The 21,540-nt window shown below is 40.2% G+C and overlaps 1 protein-coding gene across 1 annotated transcript; it reads left to right on the top strand.

The window, feature by feature from the left end:
• Positions 1–478: 478 nt before the first annotated feature.
• On the top strand, positions 479–10,987 carry LOC131137841 (protein sprouty homolog 3). The gene is made up of 2 exons (XM_058086201.2): positions 479–989; positions 6,761–10,987. The coding sequence occupies exon 2, from the start codon at positions 6,802–6,804 to the stop codon at positions 7,720–7,722; it is 921 nt and encodes a 306-aa protein (XP_057942184.2). The 5' UTR covers positions 479–989; positions 6,761–6,801; the 3' UTR covers positions 7,723–10,987.
• The last annotated feature ends 10,553 nt before the right edge of the window (positions 10,988–21,540 follow it).

The raw sequence follows: 21,540 nt of genomic DNA on the forward strand, positions 1-21,540 counted from the left end.
TGGACGACATCAATAAATAATAAAAAAAAAATAAATAGAAATGATAGCTATCAAGATGAAGGATCATATGCCATAGCTCACCAGGAGGTGAGCAGACTTTTACAACAAAGTATCAGAGCTTTTCCTGGAGAAAGATGAGCTACATGTTCTGAATTTGTTCCCAATTTCTGCATATGGACAACATATTTATAAACTAGAGAAATTGGGCTACATTGTGAAGACTTTAATCAAGAGTGGCGCCCCCTACTGGTGTGGATGACTCACTGTGGAACTTCAGCTCACTGAAAGTGTTGTTAACTTGTAAAATGTTCATCATGAGCTGGCTGAAATTCAGTGAGAGGAGCGGGTAAGGGGTGGAACGAAGGAGAGGAGGAGGCGGAGGAGGAGGAGTGTCACACAGAGAGAGAGAGAGAGAGGGGAGAGAGAGAGAGAGAGAGAGACAGTACGCAACCCTGTCATTCATCTCTGGAGAAGAGAAGTGGAAGCTACAATAGGACAGGAAAGGAGGAGATGTTTTTCTAACATTTTGTGCATCCAATCTCAAACTTTTAAAGGGCTTCTTACGCAACATGCACTTTTAACCCGTTCCCCGTTTTGATGCTGCACTATGCAACTTGTTTTTTTTTTTTTTATCACGCTGACAGCCCTCTTTCCAGCATCCTCGGAGCATGAGGAGATGTGCAAAACTTGTCTGATTTTTGAGGGGAGGTGCGGGAACATGACCTCAGGAGGACGCACCGGGATCTGAGAAGGAGGAGGAAGGAGAAGAGAGCACATCCTGCTCACAGAGAGCATCTATGTAGCCTTTATATGCACTGATTGACATCAATCCTAATAAGCCATCACAAACTATGACTAGGACTTCTTTAACATTTTAAAAGTCAATTAGGGCATTAAAAGCACATTACGAAAGATCTATGAGTTTTGAGGGACATTTGCATAAACAGACAGGAGTCACGAGTGCAACATGGATCTGCCGCCCATCAGAGGTAAGCTTTAAACTATTGTAAAGAACTATTTTTCTTTTGTTACATGATGGTATATTGGAATATTATATAACTATGCTTTAAAAAGATGTAATAAATTGCTATAAACCTTGTGATAAAAATTAAGAATTCATTATAATTTACTTATAAACACTTAGGCTTATTGTAACGTTGTACTAATAGTACTTTCCCAACAGTTAAACCAATACATTGATGTAAAAAGTTTTCGGCCATGTAGTACACAAGAGTTCAGTTGTGGAAGCGATCGGGTGGATTCCGTAGCTGGAGTTTATTCCAGTACGACCCCTAAAAATGGCCTGGAACATCCTCACTGTGGGTTTTACAATACATGTACTTTTTGGATTTTTATGCATTTGTTGCGTCGTGACATACTAGGTGCCATATTTTGTGTCTAATATATTTTTATAACTTTCCAAAGGCTGCTACAGAGCCCTAAAATATGTATATTTTAGTAAAAAAAAAACAAACAAACCTATGATTGAAAACTCTAAACGCAATTTTGGTTCTCGTTTGGGCGTATTCCCAAGGAGGAGTTTTAAGTACAATCCCTGGAAATGACCCAAATCCTCACCACACAACCAAAATGGCCGACGACCTGTAAGTTTTGTAGCGCGTAGCTTTTTTAAAAGTTGATTTTTTTATCAAACACACCGGAGTCAGATGCTCATGTTTGATACCTTTACAGGAGATACTACTGAGTGGGGGAGTTGCACCCCTACAATATGTACATTCCATTATGTTAAAGCCGTCAATAATAATAATAATAATAATAATAATAATAATAATAATAATAATAATAATAATAATAATAATAATAATAATAATAAACAAAGGAATTCCAAGAGGGTTGTTGTTCAGGTTCTAATAAGGAAGAAACATTCTAAATTTCAGTTTTCTGTTTTGGCATTTTTAAAATCACACATTATATGTTTTGGGACAGGAAATCACAGTTTTATGTGACTTTAATATATATTTGATATGTAAATATGCATCCTTGATGTTGATATTACTGTTTAATACATGGCTTCCTTTAACAGCATGGGGTCCCCATAAGGGAAGTATCTCCAGTAAATGGGTGTGTGTGTGTGTAAATGTGATGGGGACACGCAGGGGTTGAAATTGATTGTCCTCAAGGTCGGATGCAGAACGTCGATACCCGATGGGTGGGCCGATGGATGAGTGCATGATGATGATGATGATGATGGAGTGATGGGCATGAGAGGAGAGGAGTGGCAGGGTTTAACCAGCCATGGGCGGCCATGATGGAGCCGAGAGACAGTAGCGAGGACAGTAGCTGTGGGGCGGAAGAGGGGGAGGAGGAGGCGGGATGATGAAATGGATGAATGGATGATGGAGGGTGGGGATGAATGGACAGGGAAGTGTTTTTTTTTTTTACGCCGCTAATGCTTCTGGCTAATGCACTGTGCAACCACAGCGCTACGGAAATGTAAGATTTGCACTAGAAAACAACTTAGTACGTCAGATTGTTGCACAAAAGTATCTGGACGCACTTCCAATCCATTTACAGGGACTTGGTTCGCACAAAATATGCACAAGAACATCAGTTTTCGGGTAGTCAGGGACGACTCAACTGTATTGTATTCTCTAGGGAGAGGAGTCTCACTGCGCAAATGTACAATTCCATGCTTCTATCCTTGTGGGAACAGTTTGGGAAAAGCCCTTTTCTGTTCCCAGTGCACAAAACAAGGAACATAAAGACATGCTTGGATAGGTTTTGTGATGAAGACACATTTGGGATGAACTAAGTGACCTCACACAGGGACATCATTCCCATAGACACTCCCAAATATGTGAGCGGACTCCATATTCACTTCCGGTGTGACATTGTTCCGCAACGACGTCCTCTCCAAGCGTCTACGCTGCATATTTCTATGTAAAAAAAAAAATCATTAATAGCGTCGTGATCCCTCGGTCATTCGCTGACCCCTTCCTGTGACCCATCCCCCCCTACCATCCCTGGCCTGCAGTGTCTATTTCAGTCTTTCCGTCAGGGTCAGATTCAGCACATCCGGTATCTCATCAAGTTTATTGTCATCCAATCCTGCTGCTGCGCTCCCCGGAGGACACAGAAAGGGAGGAAAGCCTCTGGGTCTTAGCGCCGGATATATACATGTACATATGTGCAATAATCATTCTATAAGCGTGTGACCAGCCTTGTTATCAAGGTAATATGGTAATATGGAGTAATAACTATAAAAGCAATCTTCACTCACTAAATGTACTGCAAAAAAAGGTCAGTAAGGATAATTCATAATGCCGCCTACAGAGAACATACTAACTCCTTATTTCTAAAATCACAAATACTTCAACTTGCTGATATAGTTCATCTTCAAACAGCTAAAATAATGCATAAGGCTAAAAATAACCAATTACCTAAAAATGTCATCCAATACTTCTCTACAAGAGAGGAGAAATATGATCTCAGGGAAGAACTACATTTGAAATACTTATATGCTAGGACTACGTTAAAAAGCAATAGCATTTCAGTATGTGGAATCAAACTATGGAATGGATTGAGTCAGGACCTCAAACAATGCACAACGATGAGCCAATTCAAGAAACAATACTAGCAGTTGATGTTTGCTTGAATTAAAAATTAAAAATTAAAAATTAAAAATTAAAAATTAAAAATTAAAAATTAAAAATTAAAAATTAAAAATTAAAAATTAAAAATTAAAAATTAAAAATTAAAAATTAAAAAAAATAACAAATATAAATAAATAGCAGCACAGCGTTCTAGTGGTTAGCGCAGACCTCACAGCTAGGAGACCAGGGTTCAATTCCACCCTCGGCCATCTCTGTGTGGAGTTTGCATGTTCTCCCCGTGCATGCGTGGGTTTTCTCCGGGTACTCCGGTTTCCTCCCACATTCCAAAAACATGCTAGGTTAATTGGCAACTCCACATTGTCCATAGGTATGAATGTGAGTGTGAATGGTTGTTTGTCTATATGTGCCCTGTGATTGGCTGGCCACCAGTCCAGGGTGTACCCCACCTCTCGCCCAAAGACAGCTGGGATAGGCTCCAGCACCCCCGCGAACCTCGTGAGGAAAAAGCGGTAGAAAATGAATGAATGAATGAATATAAATAAATAAAAACAAAATAAATAATAATAAAATAAAAAAAACAAACTTAAACTATATCAGGAAAGCAGGAAGTGAACAAATGTAACAGTTACTGATTGTAAAAGTACCAGATGGAGGGGTAGGATTTAATAAGCTTTGCTTCTTCCTACTCCTTTTGGACATGTGGAACTGTGAACTGATTATGTGATGCATTCAATTGTAATCTGATGCATGTTCAAATGAAATTAAAACATTACCGTTACCAATATGGTCGAAAGACCTGACATCTGTGTATGATGTGAGGAACTTAATTTCGGTATGAATTCCGACTTACAAATCGACTTACATCACAGACTAAGAATGTTACTCTTTTGTAACCTGTAGAACCGCCTGTATTCTAATTAATGAGGGGTGAGGTCATGTTACCTTAAAATGAAGGATTATTTATCCTACCAACGTTTCACTGAACTTTATCAGGGCATAAAAACTATTACCTTTCTATCAGAGAATCAGCGCCACCTACAGGAATGACAGTATTATCCAAACTACCTGGCAATAAACATAACTAATACACAATTAAAAGTTAGCGCCCCCCCCCCACCCCCAAGAAGTACCAAATCTTTAAATACAGTTTTGTCTTCTTTACAAGAAAGTGTCCTTAAACATAAGCAGCATTCCATAACATTTGTAATGAATTTGAGAGGGACTTTCTAAAGTGCTGTTTATTCCTGTCTGGAGGTCTTTTGGGACAGGCTGGGGTGGGGGGTGGGGGGTCAAAAATGAGAGGAAGTGCGTAAAACAGAAAGGGCAACTCCGACTTGTGGGGGGGTCACTGCAACTGCAGCGGCTTTTAAAATAGCTTGGATGCTTGAATGATGTCATCGAGAGGAGGAGCAGGAGGAGAGATGCGTCGTCCATTAAAAACCTGATCGACCGTCCAGACTCAGCGGAAGTCAAGGGGGGGGGGGGCGCTTTAGCATGGATGGAGCCGATTTCGACCTTGAGTGAGCGAGTTTACAAAATGTTTTAAATATCGTATAATTTTAATAGAGCTTTCGGATTGGGTTTGTGCAAATATGGCTAGTGAAAATTGTGTTTCTGTATAAAAACGAAGCTCAATAGTACTGTGTGTGTGTGTGTGTGTGTGTGTGTGTGTGTGTGTCCACCCGTCCCATCACACTGATACTCCCCCAGCACAAAGGTCCTTCCTCAGGTTACCACATTGCCAACACTAGCGCTCTGTTCAGCCTTTTCTCCTCGTTTCCCTTCAAATCCGACTCACTTTTATACACTGGAGGGTTATTTTTTCTTCACGTAACTTTCAGACAGGAAGTTACTGATAAAGCCGTTAACCCCCCCCCCCCCCCTCGTCTCTGCTGATGGTAGTTGTATCCATGGGAACGACAGTTTGGGGAGTCAGGCCCCGTCGAAGCCCCGTCCCTTGCGCACATTAACGCTTTTGTGACCCGTTGGCTCGTCTTGTAATACGAGAAGGGAGGGTCTAGCCTGGCGCACACACACACACACACACACACATATATACACACACACACACACACACACACACACACACACAAATACACACACCATTTGCTGTTGCCAGAGGATTACTAACTTCCCAGCAGGCACACGGAGCATCACTTCCCAAAACAACAATATGCTCCACGACACGACAAACACGAAACAATAAGTCATTCAGACATTACCTTTTTATTGTAGATATGGAACGCAAATATTATTGCTTCTGTATCTTTGCACAAATTCTCATATTCTAAGGAATTTGTAACAAATTGAAATGTTTCTGGTTAAAGTTGTTGTTACTAAGGTGGTGGAGGTATAGTTTTGAACTCAAAGTGACAAAATTAGTAGTATTTGTCACCTATAACTATGACTCGTTATTATTTGTACTATCATTTATTTCTACCAATAATGGTGTCGGTGCATAAGTGATGCTTGCAAGCTAAGAATATGTGTCGTCTGAAATTATTAAAGTTTCATCTTGCAATGAGGCGACTCCAAATTGCCCATAGGTATGAATGTGAGTGTGAATGGTTGTTTGTCTATATGTGCCCTGTGATTGGCTGGCCACCAGTCCAGGGTGTACCCCGCCTCTCGCCCGAAGACAGATGGGATAGGCTCCTGCACCCCCCGCGAGTGGTAGAAAATGAATGAATGAATAATTTAAGTTTTGACTGAGGCTGCACAGTGTTTGAGTGGTTAGCACGCAGGCCTTGCAGCTAGGAGACCCGAGTTCAATTCCCACCCTCGGCCATCTCTGTGTGGAGTTTGCATGTTCTCCCCGTGCATGTGTGGGTTTTCTCCGGGTACTCCGGTTTCCTCCCACATTCCAAAAACATGCTAGGTTAATTGGTGACTCCAAATTGTCCATAGGTATGAATGTGAGTGTGAATGGTTGTTTGTCTATATGTGCCCTGTGATTGGCTGGCCACCAGTCCAGCGTGTATCCCGCCTCTCGCCCAAAGACAGCTGGGATAGGCTCCAGCAACCCGTGACCCTCGTGAAAATTAATGAATGAATGAATGCAAATGACGCCCTAAATATCACTTTAGAGGACTCTACAGGACCGGAATGGAACAGTTTTTCCGTAGTTTTTTAGAGTACTGCAATGCAGCATTTGCATGAGCATTTTTCTGCTTGTGTTTTTGCAGGTCTGACTGATGTACCGTGAGCAACATCACGTCAGTGTGACATGGACCCGGCTCACTCCTTTAGGATGGAGATAGACAGGATGGACCTCCAGCAGGTCCCGGTGCTGTCGCTCGACCAAATCCGTGCCATCCGGGCCCACAATGACTACGTGGAACGGCCTGTGGCACTGGAACTGGCGTCCCAATCTGGAATTTTCTACACCCACGATGAGCATCACCCGCACGGAATATACTCCCAGCACTCCCAACCTCCCCGCCATTCCGCCATGCCCCGCAGCCAAAGTCAGCAGCAGCATGCTCACATGTCCCACTTAAGCCGTTCCAGTACGATAAGCTCCTCCATGTCTCGGACCAGCGCCGGCTCAGACCAGAGGTTGCTGGTGGGGTTGACGTCATCGCACTCCGGATTGGCCTCAGTCGTTCGCTCTCAACCGAAAAGAGAACTCAAGTCCGATACTTCTCTGAGTAAAATCCTGTCAGAGGACGAGCTGGGCCGGCACCAGTTCATCTGCGAGCGGTGCGCTCGCTGCAAGTGCAAAGATTGCTGCGCACCGCGCCGTCTCCCCTCCTGCTGGGCCTGCGAACAACGCTGCCTTTGCTCAGCCGAGAGCGCCGTGGAGTACGGAACCTGCCTTTGCTGCGTCAAGGGCCTCTTCTACCACTGCTCGGCCCAGGACGATGAAGACAACTGCGCCGACCGCCCGTGCTCTTGCGCCCCGGCCCACGCCTTCGCCCGTTGGGGCACCATGGGTCTGTTAGCGCTGTGCCTGCCCTGCCTCTGCTGCTACCCCCCTGCCAGGCTGTGCCTCGCCCTGTGCCGGTGTGCCCACGACCGGGCCACGCGTCCCGGTTGCAGATGCAGCAACACCAACACCGTGTGCCGCAAGATCTCCGCCGTTTCCAATCCCAACCCGGGTCATCCCTCCATTAGCAGCGGAAAGGCTGTGGAGAAGTCGCTATGACACGCCCGGGTCGGGATAGCGGGGACGTTCGGATGATTAAAATCCCCCCTAGCAACAACAAGAAGCCAACCAACTAGTGCTTAACCGATCTCGTATGACTCCATCTCAGGAGGGACCAAAGCTTTACTGTGCCTGTTCGCCTTGGAAACTACAAGCTCAACCTGAAGAAGAATCTGACTCAACTCGGTCTTTTCATCTTCTGTCTAATCCGGATGTCTAATGTATTTATTTATTAACGAACCTCCTACCGACTCTTTGCGATCGATACACAACAACGGTGGACTGAATTGCAACAGACTTAAGAGGACGTATAGAAACTTCCAACTACAGGTTACGAGCGAAAAAAACGATATTCGCAGCACACGTCACACCAAAAAAAGGGACCACGTACTGTCAACTAAAATCTCAATGCCATTAAGCTCATTTGTAAAGGAAAAAAAAAAAAGCACTATGAGGTAGAAAGTCGTAGGCCGCCATGACTTGTGAATCATGGATTAGCTAGAGGGCTACTTCCCGGGTTCATTGGGGAATGACAATCAAATGGGTGTGCCATTGAGTGGACGATTCCATGGTTGCCATGGGGATGTCAAGTTGCACCTTTCTTCCTCGGATCATGCGCCACCACCGTTCTACAAAGTTCTGGTTTTTTTTGTGTGTTTGTGCTCTGTAGTGGTGTTCTAAGACGTTTGTGCAGTATCGTTAAACTGTTCTATGTTGAACGGTGGGTTATCCAATTACAGAGTAGGGGGGCATCCGTCCATGGTGTGTGTGTGTGTGTGTTTTTTTTGTGTGTATGCGTATGTGCGTGGAAGCCAGCACAAAGACGAAGGAACCTCCTGTGATCTTATTTGCTGCTACATCTTAGCGATAGTCTGATCAGGTTTCCTCTGGAAACATCAGACTGTCGCCAACCACCCTCGTAAGACCACCGCCACCGCCGCCGCCGCCGCCCAGTCCACCCGTAACTCCCATATCTTTACCCCATTCATTCACAGGTCTAATAATTTAGAGCATTTCAAGGTGTATTATTCATTCGCACAAAAAAAAGTCTCCCATCCCTTTTGACTCTTAGACCGGGAGGGTCTAAAAGCCTCAGTTTCCCGGGTCCATTGAGAGTTGATCAAACAGGCAATTAGCTTCATGATAGCTCTTAATGGGCCAGACGAGAACGGGGCCGGAGGAGGAAGGAGTTGCGGTGTTTTGGGCGGACACAGAGAGAGGAAGAAGGAGGGATGATGGAAGAAAAGGGACCAGGCTCGGATTTCTTCGCCGGACATGAGGGCATCAGATGAGTGCATGTGTGTGTGTGTATGTGTGTGTGTATGTATGTGTGTGCATGTTTTTAAGTGAATGTGTGTTTTTTTTGAATGCATGAAAATCACCCGATGCGTTCAATGTTCCTTTGCTATATTTTTCTATGTAAATATGAGCTAACCGCAGCGTTAAAAGTATTTTTATTGGGCTTCATTATAACGACAACAGTGTTAGAACGTGCACTTATTTCAGTCCTCTTGGTGATCAATGGAGGAGCTTTTAGAGGAATGTCAATGTCAGTAGAACAGCTAGCGATGGACTCGACAATCGCTGTGAGGATTTAACGTTAAAAGTGAGAAAAATAAAGTTTGCAGGATCACTAATGTTCATTCAATTCATTTTTTTGGATCCATATTCAGTGTTTAGTGTTGCAGACCACCATTAATTAACAAGTACTAACAACCATCCACAAAACATATGTAATTCAAATGTAATGCAAAGTTCAATATTAAAAATTACAAATACAAACGAGTAGCAGGGCCACTGTGATTACATAAAAAATTTGAAAAATAGTATTATAAAAACTATTATTTATATTTGGATAGTTAGTCAACAAAAATGTTATATTACATGAATCAAGATGTAATATTACGCAAAAAAAATGTCATAAAGTTAAGGGAATAGCGTCTATACATTATGATAAAAAAAAAAGATCCATGTTGTAGTATTACCAAAAGTCATAATATTATCGAGAAAGTTGTGAGAATCAAGTGTTACAAAAATATACAGTAGTTTTGTTGAAAAAAGTTGCAATATTATTGTAATAAAAAAATAATTTTAACAAATTTAAGCCAAATTTCGTCAATTCTTTCTTGTTGTAATGTCAATATACATTAATGCTTGTAATGTTATGACTTTATTCTTTAAAATTAAGTTGTTTTTCAGCATAAAAATCAAATTATATATTTTATATTATATTTGCATTAGACTTGAATTGTTTTTCTTGTCATATTTAGACTTTTAGTGGATTTAAGATATTTTTGCCTTGATAATATTCTGACTTTCCTCACAATTAGGTTATATTTTCACATCATTTTTACGTTAATGCTATTAGTATCCTGTTTCTTTTCTGTGCAGCGTCTTCTTCTTTGCAAAAGTCAAAGTAAAGTAAGTTTTAGTGCCATTTTTCGACTAAATTCACTGGATGTTTGGAACAAATTGACGAAATTCTAGTGAGAACACTGTGGCCCCGTTATTCTCAACATACTCAATCGTTTTCTTTTCTAATTTACAAACAAACAAGAACACATCTGCAGCTGATTCATGCATTCTTTCTAAAAATATGCATTAGTCCATTTTCAAGCATCATGCTTAAAAAGATCTTGTCAGAATGAAGTGGATTCAGGTACGTTTGTGCTGTTGTTTTGTCATACAGAAAGAAAAAATGTAGCCTGCATGTGAAGATTGAAAGACTGAAAGACGTGTGTTTTTTTTTTTTTAAAGATTTTTTCAGTTTCAAACTTTTCAAGTTCTGGCAAACTGTAATTCTTCCATAATTTTGTTTTGAGATTTCCTTCCTTCTGCTTAGCTTTTCCTCCTGTGTCTCTGCAACCGAGCATCGCTTTTGGTACAAAAAAAAAAAATTAAAAAATTGGCACCTCTTGTATGTTGTAGAGGAAATTTAAGGAGAGTATATGGAATAAATATTATATAGAAGTCTATCTAAAAGTAAATATATTATTATACATGAACAATACGCACATTTTCTTTCCTGTTTCATTGCAGAGGTTGTGTCATTTTGTTTTGGATATTTATTTACAGGTTAATCACCACCGAGATAGATGGCACTGAAGGGTATGAGATTAATAATGACTTTAAGATAAGAGTGTGGTTTGTATTATTTTTACATTTTGGGTTGTTGTTTTTCTTACTGCTGGTGTGGCCGCTGCCACCCTCCAGGCTGAAGATCCAATAAAAGGAGCTTTGAAAAGCAGACCACGTGTTTCTTCTTTGGATGATCATAATAATGGATGATATTCAGGTCATAAAAATGCATTAAGGGTTATGCAAATGTTCCAAAAGATGAGTCTGTGTGTACAGTAAGTTGGATATTGATGAGCTTTCTGACTACATACAGTGAAGAAAATAAGTATTTGAACACCCTGCTATTTTGCTATTTCTCCCACTTAGAAATCATGGAGGGGTCTGAAATTTTCATCGTAGGTGCATGTCCACTGTGAGAGAGATAAACTAAAAAGAAAAATCCAGAAATCACAATGCATGATTTTTTAACAATTTATTTGTGTGATACAGCTGCAAATAAGTATTTGAACACCTGTGTATCATCTAGAATTCTGACCCTGAAAGACCTGTTAGTCTGCCCATTAGAAGTCCACCTGCACTCCATGTATCATCCTGAATCAGATGCACCTGTTTGAGGTCGTTAGCTGCATAAAGACACCTGTCCACCCCATACAATCAGTAAGACTTTAACTTGTAACATGGCGAAGACCAAAGAGCTGTCCAAAGACACCAGAGACAAAATTGTACACCTCCACAAGGCTGGAAAGGGCTACGGAGCAATTACCAAGCAGCTTGGTGAAAAAAGGTCCACTGTTGGAGCTATCATTAGAAAATGGAAGAAGCTAAACATGACGGTCAATCTCAATCGGAGTGGAGCCCCATGCAAGATATCACCTCGTGGGGTCTCAATGATTCTAAGAAAGGTGAGGAATCAGCCCAGAACTACACGACAGGACTTGGTCAATGACCTGAAAAGAGCTGGGACCACCGTTTCCAAGGTTACTGTAGGTAATACACTAAGACGTCATGATGTGAAATCATGCATGGCACGAAAGGTTCCCCTGCTTAAACCAGCACATGTCAAGGCCCGTCTTAAGTTTGCATATGACCATTTGGATGATACAGAGGAGTCATGGGAGAAAGTTTTATGGTCAGATGAGACCAAAATAGAACTTTTTGGTCATAATTCCAATAAGCGTGTTTGGAGGAAGAAGAATGAAGAGTACAATCCGAAGAACACCATCCCTACTGTGAAGCATGGGGGTGGTAGCATCATGCTTTGGGGGTGTTTTTCTGCACATGGGACAGGACGAGTGCACTGCATTAAAGAGAGGATGACTGGGGCCGTGTATTGTGAGATTTTGGGGAACAACCTCCTTCCCTCTGTCAGAGCATTGAAGATGGGTCGTGGCTGGGTCTTCCAACACGACAACGACCCGAAGCACACAGCCAGGAAAACCAAGGAGTGGCTCCGTAAGAAGCATATCAAGGTTCTAGCATGGCCCAGCCAGTCTCCAGACCTGAACCCAATCGAAAATCTTTGGAGGGAGCTCAAACTCCGTGTTTCTCAGCGACAGCCCAGAAACCTGACTGATCTAGAGAAGATCTGTGTGGAGGAGTGGGCCAAGATCCCTCCTGCAGTGTGTGCAAACCTGGTGAAAAACTACAGGAAACGTTTGACCTCTGTAATAGCAAACAAAGGCTACTGTACCAAATATTAACATTCATTTTCTCAGGTGTTCAAATACTTATTAGCAGCTGTATCACACAAATAAATTGTTAAAAAATCATGCATTGTGATTTCTGGATTTTTCTTTTTAGTTTATCTCTCTCACAGTGGACATGCACCTACGATGAAAATTTCAGACCCCTCCATGATTTCTAAGTGGGAGAAATAGCAAAATAGCAGGGTGTTCAAATACTTATTTTCTTCACTGTAGAAGAAGAAAAAACGCAATAAAGTTACAAAATAATGTAATATTGTTAGAATAAAGCTGCATATTTTTTTTACTAAATAATAGTAAAAAAATAAAGTCCCAAAAGATGAGTCTGTGTGTATAGTAAGTTGGATGTTGATGAGCTTTCTGACTACATAGAAGAAGAAAAAACGCAATAAAGTTACAAAATAATGTAATATTGTTACAATAAAGCTACATATTTTTTATAATAAATAATACTAAAAAAATAAAGTTGATGGTCATCAAAATGAGAAAAATTAGAAAAATTTGTAAAATAATTAAAATAATTTTATCCTTATTAATTTTTATTTTTACCCCTTTTATTTTATTTTTACTGTCCTTAAAGATTTTTACATTTAATTATTATATTTTAAATAATTTTTGGTTAATTTTTTTACATTTTTTTAGCATGACTACAAAAATTAAACAAAAATGCAAATAAAATAAAACACAAATGCTGTAGGGGTGTCACAAGACGATGCACAAGATTTGATCTATGAGAATGAGATGAGATAAAAATTTACTGTGCAATAAAAAATATAAAAAAGCATATGCTAATATATGGTTTTCTCCGGGTACTCCGGTTTCCTCCCACATTCCAAAAACATGCTAGGTTAATTAGCGACTCCAAATTGTCCATAGGTATGAATGTGATTGTGAATGGTTGTTTGTCTATATGTGCCCTGTGATTGGCTGGCGACCAGTCCAGGGTGTACCCCGCCTCTCGCCCAAAGACATGAGGAAGTGAGGAAAAGCGGTAGAAAATGAATGAATGAATGCTAATATATAGCACTCTATATATAATATAATATAATATAATATAATATAATATAATATAATATAATATAATATAATATAATATAATATAATATAATATAATATAATATAATATAATATAATATAATAATTTTACCGGCCCCGCCTCCACCCACCTGGGCAAAAAAACTGTATGACAGACAAAAAAGGCTCACTCCGTTCATGCCATTGTTCTATGGCACAAATGCACCAAGGTGGTGAGACAAATGCACGCTCATCCACTATCATGTTTTTTTTTTCGGAACAAGACATTTTACCACGTTTTAATCTCGCAAGATCTTGTGGTACGAGATCTTGTGACACCCCCCCTGATAGATAGTAAAGTTATCAAAATGACATAGCGGCGTTCCGCATGTGTCATGTCTGCTCAGTGATGAGTTACGAATGAAGACATTCTTCCTGCTGTCCAAGTCAAGAGACAGACTGATGAATGATGCCACTTCCAACCACAACCTCTGACCTCGCTGTCAAAGCAGTGGGCGTCAAGAGGTTCTGGAGTGGGGTGGGGGGCTCCTCTGTGGAACCTAACCCCCCCCGCCCGCCTTTCTCCTCTTTCCACCTTGTGCCTTTTTGACTCTGTTGTATCCACACGGGCCATGTCCTCTTGCATGCTGGGAGTCCCACACTACTGCTCCGAACATGCCGCCCCCCCGCTCTTTCCTGGCACAAAGCCAGCTGTCCGTCAAACAGCTATACATCTGTCAATCACTCATGAAGGTTTCAGAGAATGTTTACTCAGATGATCCCGAGGAAGGCATTTTTTGTTGCTGTCAACACGGAGTGGTCTAAATGAAAGAGGGGGCAAGGGTCACGGTTGGCTACACATGAGCATCCCAGGGGAGGGTGGGGACTGGTGGGGTGTATCAGACTGTGAGTGATGATGCCCCCCCCCTCTCAACCTGGGGCTCTTGCCATATAAGGAGACAACACTGCCTATGAACAATTGCTAAGAGTGCTATTATCCATGTTGGATTTAAGTGTTAATAAATCGTCCATGCTAATGATCCCAAACTTTGCACTCAATCAGAAATCATGAGTCCGAGGTATCTATTAACTCGGCTTGTATGAGTGCTTTGCTTGGCTGCTGCCAAGTATATAGGCCCAGTTATCCGACGAACACAAACGCACCAAAACCATAGTAGAATCAGATGATTCATTTGAATGGGTTCACTGATTCGATTCACTGGACTCAGCAAGGACACTTCAAACTGAGATGATTCATTCATATGGGTCCGCCGACTCGAGATATCGGACTCACCGGATTTATTTAGATGATTCATTTGAACTGGTTCAGTGACTCAAGTCAGCTGACTCGGATAATTAATCTCAATAGGTTCACAGATACGAATCAGTGTATTAAACACTGAGTCAGCGGACTCAACAAACCCAGAGCTGATCCATTTGAATTGATTCATTGACTCGAGTCAGTGGACTCAGCAGTGACACCTCGGACTGATTCATTTGAGTAGGTTCACCAGACTCGCGCTCACCAGAATAACAGTAGATTTAGATGATTCAGTTGAACTGGTTCACTGACTCAAGTCAGCTGATTCACTATAAACACAACCGACTCAGATAATTCGTTTGATTTGGTTCACCGACTCTAATCGGTAGAAACCGCACAGATTCAGATGATTCTACTGAATTGATCGACTGACTCAGATAATTCATTTCAATAGGTTCACAGACTCGAATCAGTGTATTAAACATTTGAATTGATTCATTGACTCGAGTCAGTCGACTCAGCAATGACACCTCGGACTCAGATGATTCATTTGAGTAGGTTCATGAACTCAAGTTATCGCACTCACCAGAATTAACAGTAGATTTAGATGATTCAGTTGAACTGGTTCACTGACTCGAGTCAGCGGATTCACTATAAACACAACTGACTCAGATCATTTATTTGATTTGGTTCATCGACTCTAATTGGTAGAAACCACACAGATTCAGATGATTCGACTGAATTGATTGGCTGACTCAGAAAATTCATTTCAATAGGTTCACAGACTCGAATCAGTGTATTAAACATTTGAATTGATTCATTGACTCCAGTCAGTGGACTCAGCACTGACACCTCGGACTGATTCATTTGAGTAGGTTCACAAACTCGAGTTATCGCACTCACCGGAATAACAGTAGATTTAGAAGATTCAGTTCAACTGGTTCACTGACTCGAGTCAGCGGATTCCCTGTAAACACAACCGACTCAGATAATTCGTTTGATTTGGTTCACCAACTCTAATCGTTAGAAACCGCACAGATTCAGATGATTCTACTGAATTGATCGGCAGACTCGAGTCAGCAGATGCAGACTCGGATGATCCATTTGAATTGATTCACTGAATTGACTTGGGATCACTAGGATCACCGGAGACTCGTTGATTCTGCTGAATTGATTCACTAACTCAAATGAACCTAAATTGCTTCACTCGCCTAAGTCAGTGGACTCACTAACACACCTCAGTGATTGTACTGATTTGAATCACTGACTCAAGTGAACTGCATCACGTGAGTGAGTCAAATCCATAAAATCAAGCAAACTGACCATCACTTTAGGACCAGCTCTCAGTAAAAATGTTCAAATACAGTAAATACATGTAAGAGAAAGCACACGAAATTCACAGGGAGGAGGATGGTGGGGTGAGGAGAGGGTGTGCGGTTGGGGGGAGGGAATGGGAATGTTATCTCCAGGGGTCACACAGGTCAGGCGAGAAGCTTCAACTCGCTTCCTGTTCCTGCTGCTGCTGCTGACATGACAACGACAACCTTCCTCTGGAATTTAAACGCATCCTCTCCCAACTCCCAAACATTCGTCACATATTGTTTTTCTCACATATTTAACAAATTTAGACTCAATGTTTTTTTGCGTATGGAATTGTTGGCATGTGTTCAAGCATGCATCTGCTGCGTTCAAGGACACAGATAAAAAAAAAAAAACACACACACACACATCTGCTTCCAACATGTTCCCACCCTCTTTAAAAGCTCATAAGAGACTCTGACTTGGTGTTGTTTGCACAAGATAGAATATAGAAATGGAACAATAGAATATATTTATTCCACAAAGTCAAAGCCCTCATAGGATTAAATAAGCTTGGCTTACTCCTACAATACTAGTCAAAAAAAGCCAATATGGAACATCCATAATTATAATACAGTAAAGTCTCGTTATATCGATATCGGTTATAACGAATTACTACTTATTACGATACTATTTTCATTTCCCGGCAAATTTCTAGTCTTTTATGATATAATTAGTTCCGTTAGTACGATACCCGGTTATTACGATAATCCGGTTACTACGATGCCGTTTTCATCTCCCGCCAGCCAATTTGGTCTGCTTATATCGATACAAAAGCAGCTTAAATCAATCTTTGCTTAAGGATTTCAATACCAAAAAAGAACACGGTGAACGGCTGCTTCCAGTCAACTTTATTTTTCACACTTCCACCACCAGAGCGCAGCACACACACCGATTCCCGCACTTCCTGGTTCACAGGTCATGCTCAACCCGCCCCATATAGCTGGCCAAACACATGCCTGCAACAGAAGAACCAACTGACATAGCATACGACATTGTTCTATAGTATAGAACATTGCCCACTTTTAATGCAGTTCGGTGCAGGATCGGATATATGGATAGTCCGGTTATATCGGTATTTTTTCCCGACTCCCGAGAATATCGATATAATGTGACTTTACTGTATAACTTTTACCGTATATGGTTCCATGACCTATCTCCATAAGCTTTTATTTTGACAAAGAAAAATGTAGGTCAATACTTTGAGTTTTTATCACTACACAAATGTGACCCATCACGTGCATCAATACACACACACACACACACACACACACACTCAGTGATGTTCAGTGTGCATCCTGTAGAGGATGCAGAAAGGAAGTGATTGAATAATTCAGCATATTTCCTGAGCTGTAATGGCTCAGTGTGCTGCTGATGGCACTGGGCTGCATGCTCAGTCATGGGGTTAAGTGCTGCATCTTCATCCATCCAGCTTTGGAGGTTCACTTTATTATATTAATAATGATAGTATAGCGGCCTGTGAGCTATCAAAGGCTCCAAATGGCAAAATCAAAAGTATTTTGCACACTTTTTCATGGATAGTCATGTATAATAAGAAAGAATGGAAGCAAGACTAAGGATTTAAAAGCAAACAGTCTATAGAGTGGCTTTAAATGAGCTTACAGAAGGTTCATAATGGTAATTTTACACATTTCTTCATGTAGTCTGTAGAAATGAGAAAACCAAAAAAATATTTCTCAGGATATTTTATACGGCCTAGCAGCCTTCAAAATCATTGAATGAAGACCTAAAACGAATGAGTGAATTTTGCACGTGTATTTTCTGCAGAAATGGCAAAATTAAAAAGCATATTGGAAAATTTCCATGTGTAGACACACACACCTCCACCAAGCGCAATAGTTCCATAAATTTTCACCATAAATATTAGTTCTACTAATTATTTATTTTAACTTCATATTTAGATTCCTTGACCATGAAACCATACTATAGTCGGGTTTGAATGATTTATAGAATGCTAACGATTTAAACATGCAAATGTTAGCATAATAGTGCTGAGTGTATATATATATGTATATATATATATATATATATACAAATTTCCCCACTGAGGGACAAATAAAGGCATATCTTAAGTGCCCAATGTTAACATGCTAAAATGCTATTGTTAGCATGCTAAAATGCTATTGTTAGCATGCTAAAATGCTATTGTTAGCATGCTAACACCAAGCTTAATAGTGCCTATTAATGAAAATGGGTAAAAATGCTACTGTACTAATGTTAGCATGCTAATAATGCTAATTTGCTAATGTTATTTGCATGCTAACATCTAGCATGATAGTGCTAAGGGTTCATATATAAGTGTCTACACCTGAGCAAAAAACTAGACCATGAAACCATACTATAGTCGGGTTTGAATGATTTATAGAATGCTAACGATGTGAACATGCAAATGTTAGCATAATAGTGCTGAGTGTTTATATATATATATATATATATATATATATATATATATATACTATATATACAAATTTCTCCACTGAGGGACGAATAAAGGCATATCTTAATAAGTGCCCAATGTTAGCATGCTAAAATGCTATTGTTAGCATGCTAAAATGCTATTGTTAGCATGCTAACACCAAGCTTAATAATGCCTACCAATGAAAATGGGTAAAAATGCTACTGTACTAATGTTAGCATGCTAATAATGCCAATTTGCTAATGTTAGCATGTTAACATCTAGCATGATAGTGTTCTAAGAGTCTAAGTGTCTACACCTGAAAATAGCAAAAAAACTACAGTATGCTAACACCTACCATGCTAGCAATGCTAACATGTGAATGTTAGCATGCTAACACTGAGCATGGGAGCACCACTGTGGTTATTTTATAAAATTTACCACAATATTTATGCAGCTTAATTCATAATTGTGGAAAATAATAATCTGTTCTTTTAAACTACTACCGGTAAAATATGCCAGTGGTGTTCTTATATGTTTTTAGTTTTAAAACATACATGAATATCATTACCTTAAAAAGAAAACTGCAGTGTTGTACTGCTATTCAGTACATTCTAATGATATATTTTTAGATTTGTGTACTTTTATTTTTTTTTATTACAAAGAGTGTACAACAAAAGTGGGTGTTTTGTGTCTGTATTTTGGGAAAGGGGGCAGGAAATCCACGGCCCTAGGCAGAGTGTAAGTGGGGGCAGTGAGGGGTGTTTTATATTTAGTGGTTGGGTCCAGGAAGCAGGATGACACTTGTTAAATGTTACTGAGAGCCTTGTGGCTTCAACCCAGGTTCCCACTTTCCCACAGTCCAGGACGGAAATGGCCGGATGGAAGCCCTGTTCCCTGATGGCGTCCACTCTAAGAACTCTGGGCAATAATCACTGCAGACAGCCTCCGGAGGGAGGGTGGAAGTGTCCCAGTGCAGCATACTTCTATTCTGTTCTTCCACTGGTCATCACTGATTGTGTATTAGCTTAATCATGACATTAGAGTAACAGAATCATGTCAGATTTCACAATTTGATGGATTTGTGTACGCAATATCCTGTATCTTCATTTAGGATCCACTTGTTTAAGTCCAATATTACTATCATTGTTTTTGTTTGGGGTTAAAAACTACCACATTCTGGCTGTTTCATTCATTTCATTGATGACAACAATATAAGATTGATCAATCAACCGTTTTTTAATAATTAACTTGTTTCTGTAAGTGTTCTTGACAAAGGCCTATAAATAAAAAGTATTGTGTTTTATTTACAGTATTTATAAATGTACATAAAAAGTTCTGGCAGCTAGTGTTGATACTAAATGGGGTTGTAGCGCCCTCTGCTGGACCACTAGAAAACCCTCTTATGGAGCTTTAACGGAAGTGCAGTAACAAAATATGAAATTATGTGTGTAAATGTGTGTACATTTACATGTGGTATATATGTAAATATATAATATCCTGTATATTTATTTATATTTATATATTTATATTTTTAATTATATATTTATATTTATTTATATTAAGTGTATTATTGTGATTGTAGTTGCATTAGTTTACAACAACACTGTAATAAGTATCAAATTATATTAACTATATTAACTAACTATATTAACTAAAAGAATAGCACTACCACTACTACTACTACAGTATTATGTTTGAGCTGCAGTACCATGTTTAGACACAAGATGTCAGTATTAGAGCACTGTTGCTGCTGTCAAAAGAGACACTTCAGACAATCACAGGTGCTCGCCACCTACAGGTTGTATGCTTTAATGCAACAATTAGTAATTAAGACTGTAATTAGCAATGTGTGATACTGTATTTGTCATTAGAAATACGGTTGATTTTCCCAAAGTCATTCTGTGAAAAGGAGGTGAATATATGGACTGTGAAGGTAAAGCAAAACCTGTATGCAAATGCATTTTATTTTGTGATTGAAACTATTATTGCACATTATGTTTATTATTATGGTTGTTGGTATGAATATATGAGCAAAATAAAGATGAATATAATATTCAGTCCTGCTACATGCAGTTCATGCAAGGGTCACTGGAAACTGTATTAATAACCTTTGAACCCCAAGTGAAAACTGTCTCTTTCTCTCTAACACACACACACATGCACACGCACACACACATGTATGGGCGGTGGGAGCAGCAGAGTCAGAGGCTGATCAATAAAGAATGCTGAGGGAGGGTAGCTGTCACTCATCAATGTCTGACATCTGCAATGGGGGATCCCTCAAGTTTGTGATACCTTCACTGACTCGCTCACTGGCGGTTAATAAATCCACCAAGGAGCCTTCATCGCCCTTTGTTTGTGTATCAGTCAGAAATGACATTTACATACAACATACACAAACTTGATCCAAGGGGAGACTGAGGGTGCCTCAGCTGAACTACCAATAAAGGAGACTCATTTTTTTCCAAAAGGACACTCTGGGTAATCTAGATGAGACATTTTATCGGAGGCTGCGACCGACACTAAGAGCGCTGTAGATGAGACATTTTTTTTACAGCGCTGCAACTGAGACTAAACATATCCAAGAGGAGACTAAGGATGCTGCAGCTACGACAACACATATACAGTTTAAGAGAAGACGAAGGGCGCTGAGATATAACATATCCAAGCGGAGACGAAGAATTCTACAAATGATCTTAAACATATCCAGAAGGAGACTATGGGTGCTAAAATGAGATTAAACATAGGGGACTATGGCCAGTGCAACTAAGCCTAAACAGACCCAAGAGGAGACTAAGGGTGCTGCAGCTAAGATTAATTGCAGCTAAGATGAAACATAAAGCATATAAAAACAGTTAAAAGAAGACAAAGCATAAATATATCCAAGAGGAGACTAAGGGCACTAAAATTAGATTAAACATATCAAAGAGGAGACTATGGCCAGTGCAACGAAGCCTCAACAGACCCAAGAGGAGACTAAGGGT

This window comes from Doryrhamphus excisus, linkage group LG21 (assembly GCF_037039965.1).
Source record: "Doryrhamphus excisus strain RoL-2023G ecotype Guam linkage group LG21, RoL_Dexc_Guam_v1.1, whole genome shotgun sequence".
Classification (NCBI taxonomy): domain Eukaryota; kingdom Metazoa; phylum Chordata; class Actinopteri; order Syngnathiformes; family Syngnathidae; genus Doryrhamphus; species Doryrhamphus excisus.